At 33.2% G+C, this 20,392-nt stretch overlaps 4 protein-coding genes across 4 annotated transcripts in view; 2 read left to right on the top strand and 2 right to left on the bottom strand.

Moving 5' to 3' along the window:
• Positions 1-808: 808 nt before the first annotated feature.
• On the top strand, positions 809-3,175 carry LOC143553352 (UDP-glycosyltransferase 92A1-like). Its single transcript, XM_077043375.1, has 2 exons — positions 809-1,363; positions 1,993-3,175. Exons 1-2 carry the CDS (start codon positions 1,007-1,009, stop codon positions 3,142-3,144), a joined length of 1,509 nt encoding a protein of 502 aa, XP_076899490.1. The 5' UTR covers positions 809-1,006; the 3' UTR covers positions 3,145-3,175.
• Positions 3,176-3,696: 521 nt separating this feature from the next.
• On the bottom strand, positions 3,697-5,877 carry LOC143553351 (FBD-associated F-box protein At5g60610-like). Its single transcript, XM_077043374.1, has 2 exons — positions 4,936-5,877; positions 3,697-3,919 (listed from the first exon to the last, which is right to left on the bottom strand). Exons 1-2 carry the CDS (start codon positions 5,875-5,877, stop codon positions 3,713-3,715), a joined length of 1,149 nt encoding a protein of 382 aa, XP_076899489.1. The 3' UTR covers positions 3,697-3,712.
• A 5,455-nt stretch (positions 5,878-11,332) lies between these two features.
• LOC143553384 (uncharacterized) lies at positions 11,333-19,799 on the top strand. The gene is made up of 10 exons (XM_077043391.1): positions 11,333-11,463; positions 13,322-13,519; positions 13,603-13,725; positions 14,327-14,364; positions 14,441-14,606; positions 14,844-15,972; positions 16,519-16,832; positions 17,632-19,050; positions 19,144-19,262; positions 19,441-19,799. The coding sequence occupies exons 1-10, from the start codon at positions 11,338-11,340 to the stop codon at positions 19,670-19,672; spliced, it is 3,864 nt and encodes a 1,287-aa protein (XP_076899506.1). The 5' UTR covers positions 11,333-11,337; the 3' UTR covers positions 19,673-19,799.
• A 527-nt stretch (positions 19,800-20,326) lies between these two features.
• Positions 20,327-20,392, bottom strand: part of LOC143553372 (uncharacterized) — a 9,591-nt gene continuing 9,525 nt past the window's right edge. The window contains exon 8 of the mRNA XM_077043385.1: positions 20,327-20,392. This exon is cut by the window's right edge and continues 263 nt beyond it. The gene's annotated coding sequence lies outside the window, so the exon portion shown is untranslated.

Raw genomic sequence — 20,392 nt, 5'->3', positions numbered from 1 at the left:
TCTATTAAGTTTGAACTCATAACCTCCAATTTTACAACTTAATCACCTTACCGCCCCATCAAAGCGGAAATTATGCACCGGTTATTATTTTGTTTGATAGTTTAAAATTTGATGCGTATAGGTAATGAACTGGATTTTACATTGTAGGGTCCAGTATAGGTATTTTAGTTTGGATAGTTTTGTTTTTTTTTTTCTGACTAACTTGGTCGCCTTCGTTTGTATTCTTTAATTATTTTTCAATAAAATTTGTCGGGTTCCGGTCTAATTTTTCCGTAAAAATAATCCTTCAAAATATTTGAATAGTTTAACTAAAATTTAACTAAAACTCATATTTTTCAAAATCTTTCGTTCATCCAACATTTTTATTTTTATCTTACTCACAAACAATTATTTTATTATATTTCTCGTTTTATACACTCACAATAATTTAAAGAATGTTAAATAGTAACTTTTTATATAAAAAAAGTTGATATAATAATTTTTATAATTTAGAGATGGAGTAGGTAAATGATGGATAAGATTGAGTTAGTTTTTAATAGATTTTTCTAAAATTTAAAGATGGTGAAGATGCGATAGATGGGTTGAGAATGATAAGCAATTAGTAAATTTGATGTATAGTTTAGAAATGTGTAGATGTAGATGTAACATTTTCTGTTAAAAAAATTGAATCATAATGTAGCTAGTACTTTAATGGATTATAAAGAAAAAGTTTTAAACTTGCGTACATTGTTATTCAGTAACTAAATTAATTGCTAGTGATTTTAGTGTAATCTTTAAATGTCGTTTAAAATTGTGCTTGTGCACAAACAGCTATACAAGTGGGTCACTGGTCATCACTACATCAATAATGTATTTGTTTTTGAGTGTATGGTGCATCTTTCTCCACCGTTACCAATAATACCTGTTACATCTTTCAAAATATTCCACCACATCCTCCATAAACTCCACTTCAAAGTTCAAACCTTGTAATCAACCAACGAAAAAAAACCTTAGTCCACCAATCACCATGGAACAACAATCTCCTCTAACTAAACACATAATCATGCTCCCATTCATGGGTCAAGGTCATCTAATACCCTTCCTAGAATTAGCCCACAAGATCCTTAACCACAATCCCAACTTCACTATAACCATAGCTAACAGTCCTTTAAACATTAAGTACCTTAGTTCAACTAATAACCACCCTCAAATCCACCTTCAACCACTCTACTTCAATAGCTCTGACCATGGCCTGCCTCCCGACTCCGAAAACACCGATAACTTACCCTTTACACAAATTATTAAACTGTTTCACGCCTCTGCTGCCCTTGAAACCCCATTTCGTCGGTTCCTAGACGTCGTCGTTTTTAAAGGAAACCCGTTGGTACGTTCTTTTAACGGCATTTTTTTATTTTTTGTCGCTTACGGGTTGGGGTGGCAAATATGACCCATTGGGTTGAATGTTTATAATAAAATGTATATAATTAGTCAGAATGGGTTAAACTAGAAAAAAAAATGGAACGTGTCAAAATGGGTTGACATTTCTCGAGTTTTTTTTAATTGAAACGAGAAAAACTGCGGAAACTTTTTAGTTTTTTTACCTTTTTAGTTTTTTATTTATATTTCGAGTTATGATTTTTTAATTAATTTTTTTTTTGATTTTTTTTAATGAGGGGTTTTTGAGATGGGCTAAGATTTCAAAAAACGCTCATTAAAAAACTCAAAAAAAATAATTAAAAAATCATAACTTGAAATATAAATAAAAAACTAAAAAAAAGTAAAAAAAAAACTAAAAAGTTTCTTACGTTTCGTTACATAAAATAAAAAAACCTCAAGAAATGCCAACCCGTTTTGACGCGTTTCAATCCTCTTTCTTTTTTTAGTTTGACTCATTTATATACATTTTATTGCAACTCATTCAACCCAATGGGTCACATTTGCCACCCATACCCACGGGATTTGACTGAATATTTTATTTTTTTAACGGCGTTTTTAATACTTTGATACTGTTAGGACAAAGGCACATGGGCATGTATAATATCGGATGTGTTTATGGGGTGGGCTAATGGCGTGGCGAAAGATTATGGCATTGGGAATTACACATTTAGCACTGGCGGCGCGTATGGTACTGCCGCATATTGTTCCATTTGGATGAATCTTCCTCATAGGGATTTAGTTAGTGGTGGGACCCACGATGAGTTTTCGGTACCAGCGTTTCCTGAATCTTGTCGATTTTCGATCAAACAGCTTCATCAGTTTCTTCGAGCTGCTGATGGTACGGACGAGTGGTCAAGATTCTTTCAAGTGCAAATATCGTTGTCTCTTTGTTCTAACGGTTGGTTGTGTAACACGGTTGAGGAGATAGAGTCGTTTGGGTTGGAGGTTTTGCGAAATTATGTGAAACTCCCCGTGTGGTGTATTGGGCCACTTATCCCGTCTAAAATGTTGAAGAAGGATTCGGGTTTGGATTTGGATGCGGGGTCGCGTATTATTGGTCAAAGATCTGGAAAACAACCCGGTATCCAACCAGAAGAATGTATTGAATGGCTAGACTCACAGTCTATAGGCTCGGTGCTTTATATTTCATTTGGGTCTATGAACACAATTAGCGAAAGTCAAATGATGGAATTGGCGAAAGGGTTGGAAGAGAGCAAAAAGCCTTTTATTTGGGTGATTAGGCCACCGGTGGGGTTTGACGTGAAAGGTGATTTTCGACCCGAATGGTTACCTACTGGTTTCAGGGATAGAACTCGAAAACAAGGATTGGTGATTCATAACTGGGCGCCTCAGCTAGAGATACTATGTCATCGGTCAATTGGTGCGTTTTTGAGTCATTGTGGGTGGAATTCTGTGATGGAAAGTTTGAGCCAAGGTGTTCCTATTATTGGGTGGCCGATAGCGGCAGAGCAAGGGTATAATGCGAAGATGTTGGTGGAGGAGATGGGTGTTTGTGTGGTATTGGCGAGAGGGGTGCATAGTAGGATCACGGAAGAGGAAGTGAGTAAGGTGATCAATGTGGTGTTGGATAAAACCGAAGGAGGAATAGGCAAAGATATGAGGAAAAAAGCAAGCAAATTCGGAGAACTGATTAGGGCGAGTGTTGAAGATTACAAGGGTTCTTCTTATAGAGCAATGGATGGTTTTTTGAACATGGTTAATTCTTGATTTTAATGATTGTTTTATGATAAATTATGAAATGAAGAAAGATTGCAAAAAAAAAAAGTAATTTTATCATATGAACAAAGCTGGTAACATAAACTTATTACAAGTACTGGTATTAACATATAAGTTGAAATGATAAGTATATATTATTATCTTCTTAATGATATTTGTAGTTCTCGTTGCTTGAAAGTTGAAACTTATCACTTACTCGGTATACACATAAATATCGACATTTAATCTTTTGTAACGACTTATCAGGCTAGCATCTGTCACATCCTCATAAGTTCTAACGGCGCCAAAACTAATCAAGAACCTAAAATCCTTAAAAATCATAATCAAGAAAGAGAAAACAACGCAAAACGAGCCAAGTAAAAACAATTGCAGCAAATCATAGGAAAAATGAACCTTTTTAGCAGCCTACCGTTAAAATTGTAACTTTCTCAAACAAACATATATGATGAAAGTCAGAAGAAAATATATGATAAAAGAAAGTGACATCAACGAAAACGTCTTTAAACGAGTCTTATACTCCTATCAATTATCAACTGAAAACATTATAGAGTCCTTCAAATCATGGGTCGGTCGGCCTACAGGCCGTACCAACGAACCTAGGAAATGACTTCACAATGGCTTTGGGATAATCCTTGAGCAAATAGGCCGCTACAAAGGAATCGAGTTGGGGTGTAGGCTTGTTGGGTGGTGGAATGAGGTTCAGAACCTTCAGATCTTCGAATGGGCATTGTTCTTCAACAAGCATACTTTCACATTCGGCGAGAAGCTTTGAGCCAAATTACAAGGATAAAAAGGAACATAAGAAAATAAAAAGAGATTAAATTAAAAATAGAATAATCTGATCAAATCACCCAAATATTTACCTTTACACATCAATGTCACATGATGTTTACCCGGTTAAAAAGCTTGTCGCATACCCCGCCCAAAACCCAATGGGCATCGAGCATAATCCACAGGTTTTCGGTATGCTATTGGGTATATTATATACTTCAAATAAATCGAGCTTATACACACACACTTAAATTAATTGGGTTGGTAGGACCATAGGAACATAATTGGGTATATTATGTACCTTATATACTTGAGATAAAATAAACAAATAAAGAAAAATAAAATCATGTCCGGTATATGTTATTGGGTAAGCGGGTATACCACCAAATCCCATACTCGTGACAAGCTTCAAAGGTAATCCCATGCATGATCACCGGCCCAGGGTTTCAGTATTCCCATAGTTCAGTTTTAAATCGTGAAACCACTTAAACTGGCCATCATTTTGGTTTTGTGGTCAGTTTATGAGTTTTCAAAACCATCTTGAAAAGTTCGGTTTACTATTTATACTCGTAACCAGCCAGAGAACACTGAACCGGACTCCAGGATTTCGAGCTCACATATTTAAATTTTTAAATTCGACTGTTACATGATTGGATTTTGCTTAACAAAACAATAGAAATTGTCAGTATTTTAAGTTTGAAGTGTCAGAACTGTATCACTTCTTTATTTGATCTTATTTTATGCTTTTTTTTTATTATTATAACAACCCAATAAGTCCAAACTGTGAAACAAAACGGTTTGGTTTGGTTTTAAGTTTCAACAGTTTGGTTTACAGTGAAAAGACCGTTGCTAACAGTTTAGATCCAAAAATCCGGATTGTGAACTCCCCTACCCAAATGTAGTTTTAGTTTTACCGACTAAAACATACCGGTAAGAACAACTCATGTCGGGTCGTTAATGTGCAACAATTTATAAAATTCAAGAAAACACAAACTATGATTGAAGAAGTACCTCAACAGTTGACGGGGACAAATGAACATGCTGAGCGCGTTTTAGACCCGCAAAAACACTGATCAAATTAAGCTTCTGCTGCTCAAAGTCAATACTCGAATACAAAGTATCGATATGCACCGTGTGCAGAACAGCCAGATCATCAAACGGCTCGAACACCATCGGAGTTAGCCCCTCAAGCTCAAGCACCTTAAGGTTCGGAGTCAAAAGCACAAATCTCTCATACGCAACCGGCGTATGAAAACACGACGAAATCGTCAGTCTCCACAGCCCCGGAGCTGCCATTTCAAGACCATCCAAACCACTCCCCATTTTACAATTCACCAAAACCAATTCCCCCAAATTCGGAAAACACGAAAACGGCTCGCTCTCAACGAGCTTAACCCGATCAAGGCGCAAACTCACCAACCCGTCAAACCTCGGAAAATAACCGAATTCCATCATCCCTTTCAACGACAAACACGCAACGAAATCACTCGAATTAACATTAACACCCGAAATAGAATAATATCTCCCAACATTCTCCGAAGTATCAATACTCAATTCGCCCACACCGAGCGATACCGCCTCGCGGAACACCTTACTCATTATCTTGTAATCTTTCACAGCAATATTCAACCGATCAATCTTAATTGATCGGTCACGCAGAGTAAAAACCTTACGGATGAAAAAATCATCCGAACCGAAACCATCAATATTATGATTAAGATTGTTATGTGACTCTTCATCATCACAATTGATGTTAATAACAGGCAGCAATCTCCATATATTAACCCATCGTTTGGACAAGACAGAAGACTGAACTGCTAGCTTAGTATCAACACGTGACAGTATGCTGATTAATAGATCATCTGACAATGGAGTGAGTCTGTCTTCTTGCTGATGACCGCCATAGCCGTAGCTGTAGCCATAACCATAGCTTCTTCTAGCAATTCGCTTCATATAATAATAATAATAATAATAAGGGTTAAAGAATTGTGATATATACAGACCGCTGGTAATATATATCGGTCGGTGTTATATATTTCTATTTTTTTACAAAAATCTATTTTAAAAAATAGTAAATAAGTGTGGTTGTTAGTTAATAGTGATCTACAAGACATTAATGGTAGTTTACAACTCGGTTAAGCGTTAATGTACAAGTCATTTAAGCCTTAGTATTTTTAAGTCAGCTTTCTTTCTTAATGTTTTTTGCTTATAATTTTTATAAGTGTTTTATAATTTTTTGGTCAAGTTTAGTTTTTTTATAATTGTTAAGACTATTTTATTTACAATTTCATATAAACTTTATTCAAAATCGACGTGCTACTACAAGTTTATTTTAATAAATGTTTCGATATGATTTTTTTTCATGGGGTCAATGTTGATGCGAAAAGTTTTAAAAAACGGCCTCCTTGATATCTATGTCTTGAACCCACCGCGGAGTACGAGAAATTACCACCAGGTTTTTTACAACTTCAAATCAGATTTGGTCCGATTCCACCCGGACGCTCACTTCAGGCAATGTCCACATTAACATTTGTTTAAAAATATTTATTAATCTTTTTAGTTTTCATTTAGCATATAATTAGTTTTTCTAAAACAATATGTAATTATTTAAAGTTTCAAACAAATATAAATACAAAAGTTTGTTTCATGCTCAAAATAGTTGCCGAAAGTACGTTATTTTTGTCCTAAATGAGTAGTGATAAGAAAATGGTACCGTGATACATACCAACTATTGATGTTTTGTGATAGGTACGATTTGATTCGATATCGGTATTTACTGAACTTTTTCCAACAATTCCGGTATAGAACCGGACATTTTTTTACCGATATCACGTTTTTAGGAAACGAGATTGAGAAATTCGGTATCTGTATCGGTATGATACCAAACTCATCACTACTGACTATTAACGAAGTATTCATGATAGTTTAGCTATCACATATTAAGCATGGAAAGAATAAGTTAGTTACTAGCTATTAACGAAGTATTCATGATAGTTTAGCTATCACATATTATGGAAAGAATAAATTGGTTTTTCCATTGGGTGGTCAAAGTTTGTTTTGATCATGGAGAAAGAGTATTTCTAAGATTTTTCCAAGAACTTTCAAATATTCTTTTCTTTAATTTTAATCTCTTTCTTTTACATGCCACACAACCTCTTAACTTTGTTTTGCTTAATGTATTATCTTTCTATGTTAAATAAAAAAGTTTTTATTTTTTTTATATATACGTTTTAATTTATTTTGTAAATAAGACAATTTATTAACATAAAAAATGTTTTTATTTATTAACTAAAGAGTTTTTTAGATCGGATGGCATTTTGCTATTATGGATAAGAGGAAAACATGCGTGTATGGATCTAACAGAATATTAGGGGTTTCCCCTCAAGTGGCCTTAGTAAATAGTGGTTTAAGTGTTTAATAAGTAGTTAAGCTGTTTCAAAAATTGTTTCATGCAAGGTTACTAAATATGAGGATGCGTGTCTTGACAACCAACATGTATTTTTACCTTTTGCTTTTGTCACTTTTGGTTTCCTCACGCCTGAAGCTTTGGAGATACCTAGCCGAGTTCAGCGGGTCATGCATAGTAATGCCATGATTCAATGATCAACCAACGTAGTTTTTGAAAGAACGAGTTTTGCAATTCATAAAGGAGGTAGCGACGCATCTTGTTGCATGTTTGCCTTCTACTTCTATGTAATTATTGCTTTTCAGTTTTATATTTAGGTCACTTTTTACACACTAAAAAAATAGAAAATGCTTTTTTATTCTTTTTTTTAAACTGATCTCTTTAAAAACATTATTATTTATTTAAATAAATATTTTTGAATTGTAACATGAGTTGAATTATCATACAAAAGGTCATAAAAATGCGAAAAGCGACAGTAATTTGTAGCTACCATGGCTCGCATCAAGTTGACGGAGGAGTGCTTAAATTGCGATAATGAAAAATCACCACATTTTTTTATTATTTAATGTAATTTTTTCAATGAATGAAGTATGACAGGTAAGAGATAGGGGTATGTTTAGCTTAAACATAAGGCTCTTCGTTGTGGAAGAAAATAAAAAGTGTTGTGAGGTCTAGTCATCAAGTGATAATGCCGCCACACCACAACATAGTAATCATGATGGCGCTTAGCCCTTTTGTCCCCTCGAACGCTATGCCAATATGATGTCACCCCCTCTTGATGGACGGGGTTCACTACAAACTCACCAATCATATCCAAACACACAGACATTTATTTACTTTTTAGTTTTTTTTTTCAATTATTTTAAATGTTAGTTAAACCAATTTAACCCGCAACACATTAGTTAAGTTAAAATTCCACTGCCTACGTGGCATTGACGTGACACAATAACCAGCTCTTGCTAGTTATCCCACAACACATAGCTTAAACAATTTCATAACCAAGTATGAATAAGTATGAGTTATTTCCTACTATTACCAAGGGTGAGAGGGACGCTTCATTAAACTACCACAATACCCACCAATCACATGATGCCAAGTCAACATCATCATTCACTACCCCTAGATGCACTTAAACAATGAACAACGCCCCTCTCAACTTCCTAAAGTCTCTCTCATAGTAGTAACGCATTTCATTCTCTCTCTATGTACCCTTAAATTAACGACGGTGGTGTACCCCCGTTAGGGTACCATACTCGATTGAGGGTACCCGCATGCACCCTCTCCCTAACTAGAAACCTTGCTATAAAAATGTGTTTTGCAGTGCGTGGTTAATTTGGTTGGATCAAAATATTAGAGTGGAAAGCATGAAAAATGTGACAAACTCTAAACATAAAAAATGGTTCGTGCGAGTGTAATTTACTCTAGTACCTAAATGATTAAAAATGCAATTTACTCTCAAATTTTCGTTTTAAGGCGTTATCCAACTCATATTTAACAATCATTTATCATATATATTAACCATAACATATTGTATCATTTCTCCGTTGAAAAAACAAAATCAAGTTTTGGTATAAGACAAATTTTGGTCAACAAGGGCTTCACTCTATACTCTATAGTGAATTCTAAAAGTTAAAATTTTAGTTAAAAATAATAGGGTAAAGTTAAAATGTAGAGGGAAGCAAAAATGAAAAGTATGAGAATGATTTATAGTTATATAGAAAACTCTTCAAATTTTTTTAAAAAATAATAAAAAATCATAACTCAATATATAAATAAAAAACGAAAAAAAAAACCAAAATGTTTCCCCCTTCATTCCCGTCTCCCCCCCCCAAAGAAAACGACGAAAAGACACAATGCCGAAAATGAACAAACAACACAATGATAAAAAAACACAATAAATCGCAAAATACAACACAATGCTAGACAAAATATGTCACAATGTTGAGTAATATAACACAATATAAAAAAAAAGACACAATGTCCAGAAAAAAAAAACACAATCAATGACGAAAATAAACACAAAGCACAATGATAAACAAAAAGACACAATTTTTTAACTTAACTTTTTTTTAGAACGAGGAAGACGGTGCAAAAAACATTTTTGTGTTTTTACATTTTTCGTTTTTGTATTAAAATTTAAGTTATGATTTTTTTTATTAATTTTTTATTATTTTTTGGAGGTTTTTTTTATGTCTACAAATCCTTCTCATACTTCTCATTTTTGTCCCTAGAATAACTTGACCCAATAATAATAATAACTTTTTTACTTAAAATCCTAACACATGTGAATATGTTGATACCCGTTTTCTATAAATGATTTCTAAAAGACACACAATCGCACATATTAAATGTAAACTGATCGTGTTTTAGTAAATACATAAACTTTCAAAGTACGCGGACTACTTGTTCTACTCATCAAAATATAAAGTTAAACCTTAAAGCAGACTACTTGTTCTACTTGTCAAAATATGAAATTAAACAAAGTTAAACCTTAAAACTAAGGCCCCGTAAGTATGAGCCCATTACGTTTCAACAAAAAAGTATTTTATTTTATGAATTTACAAAAGATTATCAATTGATCATAAATTATAGCAAGACAAAAGTACAATATTGATACCAGCCAAACTATCGGTTTATCTGTTCCATCACAAGTTAGTTTATGTTTAATTTCCGGTTCAACCGGTTAAACTAACCGGCCCAATCCCCGTTTACAATACAAAATATGTATCAGAAATGAATCCCCCACATTGTCAATGCCATGTGCAAGACAGGCCATATCACCTTTTATATATAAAAAGCTACGAGACAAACTTAACTTGTCTCCTACTTTAGCTGGAGTATCATATCATCAAAATGTATCTCATGCTGATTAGTTTTAATATAATAAAATATATAATATAACTAATATAAAATATCTTTATTGAATAACTTATATGCATAAATAGATATTTGTTGAAACCATAAACTAGAATGATTCAAACTAAAAGCGTAAAAATAATTACAAATCAGAGATGTCCTTGGTGATCCGTTTGTAAAGATGAGATACGCCAACAATACCTTGATGTGGAGAAGCCCGAGTGTGAATAATACAATGTACGATTTAAGAAACAAATATATAAAAAAAATTAATATATGTTTTTATAAAATATATTTGGTTATCATTCAAATATATAGAAAAAATTAACTAAGAGTCTAGTTATATGTTGGGTCAAATAAAAACCAATAATATTAATTTACAACGGAGATCAACGAAAACTAACAGATTATATATATAGCAAAACTTTTTCGTTACAAAACACATTATTTATAACAAAAAATAAATAGAGGTTAGTTTTAATGTCAGTTCGGATAAATCGATTACTAATAAACATATAATCATAACCAAATCACAAAAATCTAATAAAACAATAATAAAAAAAGCTGTTATCTACTTAATCGGTTTAGCTCTTTTAATTATATTACAATTACATTTATTAAAGGTTTATTCGCAATTCGCAAACTATATAAAACGTCAAGATCATGATACTAGAATAATAAGTATACCTAATCATAAATTCATAATAGTACTAATACCATCATTTCAAATTTTGAAGTTATAATAATCTAGAAAGAAAGAGAGTTGACGTAGCGTTTAAATCTTCAACGTGTCGAACCGTTCAATACTCAACCAACATGCATATTATATGCAAAATAACCCTTTAAGTTAATTAATGGAAAAAGCTAATTATTTCTGTTTGCCACTTAATCTTATTTACGTTATTACATATTAAGAACAAATAAGTAATAATGAAATATTGTACTTTGTAGATTCGGTAATAATAATAATAATAATAATAATAATAATAATAATAATAATAATAATATTCCGGATGGGTTGAAATAGATTGGAGTTGCACTCCTGCTCCAACTGAATTTCAATTGTACAGCTAGCTAACCTCTCCTCTTTCTCTCTCTTGTTTATGTATGAGTCAAAGTCATTGCTTATTTATATATCAATTTGGGGCTAAATGAAGGAGACAGTTAATCACAAAATGGTGAACAGGTTGCACCGCCGTAACTCCTCCGCCTCCTCCGTTGACTACGCTTCCGGCGAACGATTTGAATTCAGGTTCTCCGCTCTTCACGCTCTCCAGGTACAACACCTATACCGATACAAGTGCCAGCTGGATTGTAATTTGTACGGAACTGTTTATTCGTTTTAATTAATACACATATGCGAATGAATGAATGAATGATTATTAGGTTATTGATCGTGTTATGATAGATACGGAATTAGGTTTTGAGGAATGATTATGATGTTCGTAGTGTAGTTATGTTTATTTTATGCGGTTCGAGTGAAATGAGAGTAAACGTTACAGGCTATTACTATTTAATAACTAGTGCTTGATTTCTGATGCATAGTAATTTATGCTACTGGTTTCTGATGTTGTTATTGAGTCCTCATTGCAAAATAGTGATACAACTTGTAGCTGGAGTGTGATTTGTACGGGACTGTTGATATTGATCGTGCTCTGTTATGTGTGTTTGAGGAAATAGAATAGTGTAGTTATGTTTATTACCTGCGTTTTGAATGAAATGAGACTGAATGTTATAGGATGTTCATAACTCGTGCTTGATTTCTGAGGCAAGTGATTTGTTAAGGAGATTAGGAGTTGTGTTTTGTTAAGGAGGTACCTGGAGAGCGATACACACACACACAATTCTTTGCAACAAAGCGATGCAACTGTAGTTAAATTTGTTATTTGTATGAAGAGTTTTATTCGTTTTAATCAGCGACGGATTATGATATTGATCGAGTTATGATAACTACGAACTTTGGTTGAGGAATGATTTTCATAATTCATAGTGTAGTTACGTTTATTTCCTGCGTTTCTAATTAAATGAAACTAAATGTTATAGGCTATTGATAACTAGTGCTTGATTTCTGAGGCAAGTAATTTAATAAGGAGATCAGGCATTGTGATATGTTAAGGAGTTTATGTTTATGCTGCTGGTTTCTGATGCTGTTATTGAGTTCTCATTGCAAAATATTCACTCAAATTCTGTTATGTTGTTCGTGATCTGTATAGCGTTACTGCTCAGGATTATATAGCTTAACTAGGATATATGACTGTCACTACTGGAATCTGTTTTCCTAGTTTATATAATCTTATGATTTATGGAATAGGCTTTGTAGAACGATGTTCTGTTATCTGTGTTTGAAGAAATAAAATAGTGCAGTTTCATTTATTTCCTGTGTTTCAGATAAGGGAGTAAATGTTAACTAGTGCTTGATTTCTGAGGCAAATAGAGAGGTTAATGCTACTGGTTTATTATGAAGGCTGTTATTGACTATTGAGTCCTCAACTCCTCATTATAAAACATTACTCAAACTCCGTTGTGTACTTCATGATCTATATAGCATTACTGTTCAGGATTATACAAGCTTAACTAGCATAGATGATTGCCACTATTAGAATCTGTTTTCATAGTTTATATAGTCTTATGATTTATGGAATAGGCTTTGCGGAGCGCTGTTCTGTTATCTGTGTTTGAAGATATAAAGCAGTGCGGTTTCGTTTGTTTCCTGTGTTTCAAATAAAGTGACTAAATGTTATAGGCTATTGATAACTAGTGCTTGATTTCTGAGGCAAGTAATTTATTAAGGATTTAAGGAGATTAGGAATTGTGCTATGTTGAGGATGCTGATTCTTCTATTGAGAGGTTTATGCTACTGGTTTCTGATGCTGTTATTGAGTCATAATTACAAAATATTTACTCACATTCCATTGTGTTCTTCATGATTGATAATGCATAGCATTACCGTTCAGGATTATATAGCTTAACTAGGGTTTATGGCTGTCACTATTGGAATCTGTTTTCATAGTTTATTTAATATTATGCTTAGTTGTAATTTTCAGTTATGAAAAAGATTTGTTTTATTACTGTCTGTTGCAGATTTGCTAACTCTTTTTTTTTTTTTCTTTTTGTTTTTTTTTTTTGCATTTTCAGGTCCCCAAAGGATGGGATAAGCTTTCACTGTCACTTATATCTGTAGAAACTGGAAAAACAGTTGCAAAAACAGGTAGATCATTTGTACAGAATGGGAATTGTCAATGGGCTGAGAGTTTGTCAGCATACATCACGGTTCCTCATGATGATGCTTCAAAAGGGCTCGGGCAATGCCTGCATAAGCTTCTTATCTCAATGGTCTGCTCCAACTCATGTTTTTTTAATTAAGTTTCAGTTTGATTATTATTTCAGTAAACATCTGTTATTATGTTGCGTGATAGGGGTCAAGTAGATCTGGCATTCTTGGAGAAGTAACTGTAAATTTATCAAATCACTTGAGTTCTGAAACTTCTACTTCTATTGCGGAACCACTAAAAAACTGTAGTTATGGGACGATCTTACAGGTTAGTCATCATTAGATGCTTCAAAACTCCTTTTGGGAAATCATAATTCTTCTACTAGATTCTTCAGTAGCATGATTATTAATATCATCAACAATGGTTGTGTCTTCTTGTGCATTCTCATGTGTCTTTGATCACAGTGTTCATAAACAGCATGATTATATTCAGAAATTGACATGATCAGTTACTTTTAGTATCTTTTATCATTTTAAAAAAAAATTATTAGATTATTTTAATAAGTCTCAGTTGAATTAATCCATAGAATAGATGATACAATCAAGATTTATCATGCTGCTTTGTAGTCACATATTGAAAACGTTATCTTTCCTTGTGATGCCCTCTAACCACTATTAATATAATATATCATATGATCTAGCCTTGTGATGGACACATTAGATGATAGTACCTGACATGTCGATATGGAATATATTTTGATCAGATTTTTGCCATAATTCTTATCTAGGCACACAAGGCATATGCATTGATGTTAAATAATATTGAATTTCCTTTCCTTATTATCAAAGGACTAAGAAATAAAACTTCTAATGAATTGAAAACTTTTATTTGTAACAAGGATATAAATTGTGTTATTTTCTTCTTGCAGGCGGAAATTAGGTGCCTAACACCTAGACCAAATATGAGGTTTGTTCTTTAACATAGAATCTTGATATTCATCCTTTAACCATTGGCCTATGTGCTAAAATGCTGCATGTTTCAGAAATGACAGATGGACGGACACTGAATCTTTTGCAGAAGATGCCAATGCTTCTGATGACTTGGATACCAAATCAGATGTGTCTGATAGTAGGACCACTAAGAGTGTAGAATCTTCCATGAGCAGTAACTTCATGTATACCTCTCAGGCAGGTGGACTTGGTAGCAAGGTATTTTTTCAGGAACTTGATATGCATTCTTTTCATTCTATGAATATTTGCTATCAGTATTTGATTAGACTCTTAGATAAGTATAATAATTGATAGTAGTAGCTTTAATCGGAACCAGGTTCTTGTAAGGAAAATTTATAAATAGAGATTAGGAATATTGGTTTACTATGCTTGGTTTGATAGAACACAAAGAGATTATTTTGAGCGTTCGGATCTAAGAGTACTTTTGTTGCACAGGATACAAGCTTATCTGGAAGGGGATCACTTAGTAGCATTGATTCACTGGATGATTCTTTTGGTAGGAATCTAACTGAAGATGCCAACGATCTAATAGCAAGACATGATTCTATTGGCTCTTCAAATAGGCCACAATATAGCTCATATCATGTCTCTGATTCTCCTAGAGTAAGTCAAAGACAAGATTCTGGAAAACTTAATTCAAGTGAAAGACAAGATTCTGGAAAATTTTTACATTCAATTCCTGCATCACCATTGCGAACTTTTGGTTCCGTTGAATTTGGTCTAGAAGCTGAAGGGGCCACAGTAGAAGAACTTAGAGCAGAAGCAAGAATGTGGGAAAGAAATGCACGAAGAGTAAAAGTAGATCTTGATTTCTCAAAAAAGGACTTCAAAGATCAAACAAGAAAGTTACAAAATGCATCTATGGAGATTGTTGCATTACAGACAGAATGCGATGGGCTGAAACAAGAAGTTGATTACTTAAAAGCCATACTTGATGAATCAGAAGTCAAAGAAAAGGCTGCTGATAGTCTAAAACTCCAAGTGCAAGGTGATATACAGACTGAATTGGAAGAAGAAATAAAATTTCAAAGAGTTTTTTATAATGAATTATCTCTTCAGTTTAATAAAACTCAAGAATCAAACCTTGAGTTAGTTTCTGTTCTTCAAGAATTAGAAGAGACCATAGAGAAACAGAGAATGGAGATAGAAAACCTTTATGCTTTGAAAGATAAGTTTAAGGAGCTTGAAAGAGATTGTAATGAGCTTACTAACGAGAATCTTGAGCTCGTATATAAGCTTAAAGAATCAAAAAACGATCTTTCAATGGGTGTTAATTCAATTGAAGATTCTGAGATGATTAAACTTAAGTGTGAGATAGAGAAGCTTAAAGAAGAGGCAAATGAGAGAGAGCTTGATAAAATAGATGCCGGTAACCTGCAAAATTATTGTGATGAACTAGAAGGCAAGTGTGCGAAACTAGAAGTCGACATCCAAGGTTTTAAGGATAAAGCTTACTATCTTGATGGTGAACTCAATATATACCGTGCAAAAGCAGAAGAATATGAAAATGAGGCTCTTAAATTGAAAGGATTATTGAAATTGCAGGAAGAAGAAAAACATGAAAGTAAGTACCTCGCGCTTATATTTCTAGTCAGCTATATCATAAGTTTTTTGGTGTAATTTCTATTTCAAGCAATCCTATTTTTCCCCAGAAAAAAAAAATACTTGAACTTCAGGAAAAAAAAATGAAAAAAAGCCAACTTTACATTTTTTATTTAACATAATTCGTAAATATTACCAAGTCAAAATAATGACTCGCAGAGTAACTTTGACCATGTTGACTGTTTTTACATGAGTTGAGAAAACTGTTTATCTGCTGGCATGCTGAAAACTAGCTTAAAGACTTAAATCGATCATTTTAAATATTTGATTGATTATCTGTGAAAAACATAGTAGGTTCCCAGAAATACAATTTTGACTACTGGCTACCTTTGTATGCAATTTGTTGGTTGTGTTTTTGTTACACTAGTGACTAACTGTGGTTCGTTTCACCTATACTTGAACATCACACTCTTTCATTGCACAAGGGAACAAACTGACTCTCTTGTCCTTCAAATTTGAATGTTTTCTACTTGCAGTTTTAACAGTAAAACTATTTTGACATATACAGATTCATTCACTGCTGAAGAAACCAAACCAATGATGAAGGATCATTTTAATATTGAAAATGAGATGGAGTTTAGTTTGAAGGATGATACCGCCATACTTGAGAAGCTGAATATTGAACTATTGGCAAAAACCTCTGAAATAGAAATTCTTAAATCAGATTGTTTACTCAAAGATAAGGAGATTCAACGCCTGAATGCCCACCAAACAGACTTGGAGATTCAGGTGTCTGATCTGAAAATATTAAAGAAGCAACTAATGGGTGGTTTGAAAGCTATGCAAACAGAAAGTACAATCATCTCTGAATGTCTGGATAAGGTAACATGCTCTCTTCACTAATGTCCAAGTAAATAGCTGGCACTTTAGCCTCAAATTGTGTTCTTTCTAATTTTAAAGAGATATTATTTTTTGTTTGATTCTTTATATTATCCCTTTTTTTATTGGTTTTTATTTTTATCATTTATAACCCCACCAATCATATTTCTAATTTCCCTAGGAATGCTAGTTATGCTTACACACACACACACACACACACATATATGTTAGAAACAAATTTGAATTTCGCTTAGGCCCGAAATAAGTTGAGCCATAGAAACCAATCCGATTTGCTATCCTTATATTCTTTCTTAATCTAATATAATCTCAAACTAATGAGTTCATCATAAAACTAGGAGTGTAAAACGAGCCGAGCCGAGCCGAGCCGAACTTGACTAGGCTCGAGCTCAACTCGTTTATTATTTATTAATTAATTTATGTACATTTATAATATTTTTATATAAATAATGGCTTATATATATAACATAATATATATTCTTTAGTTATTTATCATAATTTTATTTATATTCATATATATACTAAATAAAAATTACATAATTAATAGGCCCGTTTAGGCTCGTAAGCTCAATACATGCTCAGCCTCATGCTAGTTTATTAAATAATCTTATTTTAGGCTCGATTCGAGGTTTTAGCGAGCCGATCTCGAATAGCTCATGAGCCTTAGCTCGTTTACACTCCTACATAAATCTGATGGTATTGCTTGTCTAAACAAAAATACTAAACTGCTGATTAACATTAATTTAAGGTAATCATGAGCTCTAAATATTTTAAAATCCAACAGGTTAAAAATGACATGGTGGTGCTAAATGATGCAAAAGATTCCCAAGTTTCTGCAAACAAGACTCTTGAAAAGAAACTACGTGAGCTCGAGAGCTGTAATAAGGAACTAGAACAGCAAGTAACCGAATTAGAAGTAGAAAATCTACAATTGTCAGAACGAATATCTGGATTAGAACCTCAATTAAGATATTTGACTGATACACGCGAGTCAAACCGTTTGGAGATACAACATTCAGAGACACGTGTCATGAATCTACAGGCTGAAATAGAAAAACTAGAAGTGGAATTAGAAACAAGCAAAGCTGATATGAGACAGAAGTTTGAAGACATGCAAAAACGTTGGTTGGAAGCTCAAGAGGAGTGCGAGTATTTAAAAAAAGCAAATCCAAAGTTGCAAACAACTGCAGAGAATTTGATTGAAGAATGCAGTGAACTTCAAGTATCAAACCGAGAGCTAAAGCAACAACGTCTTGATTTGCATAATCGCTGCATAGATCTGGAAGCAGAAAGAACGGAGTCACAATATAATTTCTCTAAGTTGTCTACAAAATTGGAAGATTTAGAAGATAAATTCTCATTAATGGTGAATGAGATTGCTGCAAAAGAGAAAATATTCGATTCAGAACTTGAAGCTTTACATCTCAAAGTTAACTTCATGGAGGAATTAAAATCATCGGATAAGAAGATCAAGACCGTTGAAGTTGAATATGAAGAAAATATTCATAATCTAACGGTTGAGCTTGCTGCTTCCAAACAGAACAATATGGTTCTAGAAGCAACACTTGAAAAACTAAGGGAGTTATTGGAGAATACAAGATCTAATGAAGAAAAGCTAAGAGTTAAAGTCGGTGAGCTTGAAGGTGACTTAAAACATTGTGAATACCAAAGAGCACAATTAACCGAAGAAATCTCGAGTTTGACTAGTCAACTGCAGAAAATTCCATTGTTGCAAGATGAACTAGTGGCTCTTAAGAACTCATACAATGAAGTCAAATATGAGAGTGAAAGGTTGGAAGCTTCACTACAGTTGGTAACTGAGGATTATAAAGAACTAAAGGAGGAAAAAAGTTCATTGTTGCAGAGAACATTAAGCATGCAGAAGGTGATGATTGAATTAGAGGATCATAAACTTAGTAAAATTGCATTGGAGGAGCAAATTATACGGCTTCGGGGTGATTTAGCCGCACGAGAAGCGTTATGTGCACAAGATGCTGAGTTGAAAAATGAAATCGGGCGTCTAAGACGGTCAAATAGTCAACTGCAGTGGAAGATAAACAGTCTTCAAGAAGAAAAAGATGAATGCATGAAGAATGCTCAAGTCCTTGAAGAGAAATTGGAGGAGTTATCTACTAATAATAGTGTTAAATCTTTCAGATCGGATAGTAATAACAGTTTTCACGACCACATGAAGCTCACAGAGGTTCGCATCAAATTCTTTTTTATGGTACATTTATGTAAAAGAAAAACTTTGTCTTGAGTTGACTTCTAATTATCTTTCTTTTTCATGTTACAGGGTGTGGATGCGAGTACATATGAGTTAAGTGTTGATGTGTCATCAAGAATCAGGTCACTTGAGAATGAACTTGCTGAGGCTTTGCAGGCAAATGACATGTATAAAGCCCAGATTGATAGGTATTACTATTAGCCAAAAAAGAAAATCATTTGACACTAGTGAAATCATATACCGTTACTTATAAACGGGTCATTTTGGGTCATGTTTCATATGACCCGTTTATTATCGAAACAATATCATTTTTTCAATCATTTTGACACCACTTATTTATTTAAAAAAAAATCCAATTATTTTCAGCTTTCTGTCAAAGGGAGAAGTTCATCAGTTAGATGTTCCACCCGAGCTAGAAGATGTAAAAGCAGTTAAAAAAGAAAACGATAAAGACGCATCTTCACTTGAGACCGAGTTAAAAGAACTTCGAGAGCGTTATCTTCACATGAGTCTCAAATACGTAGAAGTAGAAGCTCAAAGGGAAGAGCTTGTATTGAAGCTAAAGGCTGCGAAGCCCGGAAAGAGCTGGTTTTCATAATTTCAATTTAGTATACCAGGTATATTATATCATCTATATCTCATTAAATTGTTAATATCCATTAATAGCTCCTATCTGAGGAAGACCAAAAATATGTGATTATGCATAACATATAGTATGGAGTAAATGAATACAAAAAAAAGATAAGGTAAATGATTGTATTTCCACTTTTATAGTAGTTTATTGTATCTTTTATTGGAGTCCAAATTCATGTCAATTGTAAGTCTTAAATGAATACTATTTACAGACATCTATTGAGTATATATAGTTTTCACTTACAAGTAACTCCTTGATTGTGTCGAAAAACTTTTAAACTGCTTACTTTTGTAATCTGAAACAAACTAATAATTGGCACACATTGTAATCATTTGTATCCAAAATAATAGTCCAAAACAAAAGGCATATGTATATATTAAAAATATTGATTTTGTTGATAATAATGTATATACTTTTTTTGACTAATCCAAAAGCAAAAGATACAAACAAGAAAAACAAATGTGTAGTTGCTTTTGTTAACCTCACTCGGTATATAAAATAATAAAATCTACAGGTTTGATTTATTTGAAGATGACAATTTACCGTTTTACTGCATCAATTAAGTTTGTGGCATGCTTGAGTATGATTCAACCACCAATTCCATCCCAGTAGGTAAAATGACAATATTAGTGTGGAATTTTATTATACAATAATTAAGTAATGAAAAGGAGCCAGTTGTTAATC

This window comes from Bidens hawaiensis, unplaced genomic scaffold (assembly GCF_021521415.1).
Source record: "Bidens hawaiensis isolate Kalapana, Puna unplaced genomic scaffold, B.hawaiensis_p1.1 tig00017168_1, whole genome shotgun sequence".
Classification (NCBI taxonomy): Eukaryota; Viridiplantae; Streptophyta; class Magnoliopsida; order Asterales; family Asteraceae; genus Bidens; species Bidens hawaiensis.
The sequence above is the reverse complement of the archived record's forward strand: the minus strand, read 5'-3'. Positions and strand labels throughout refer to the sequence as shown.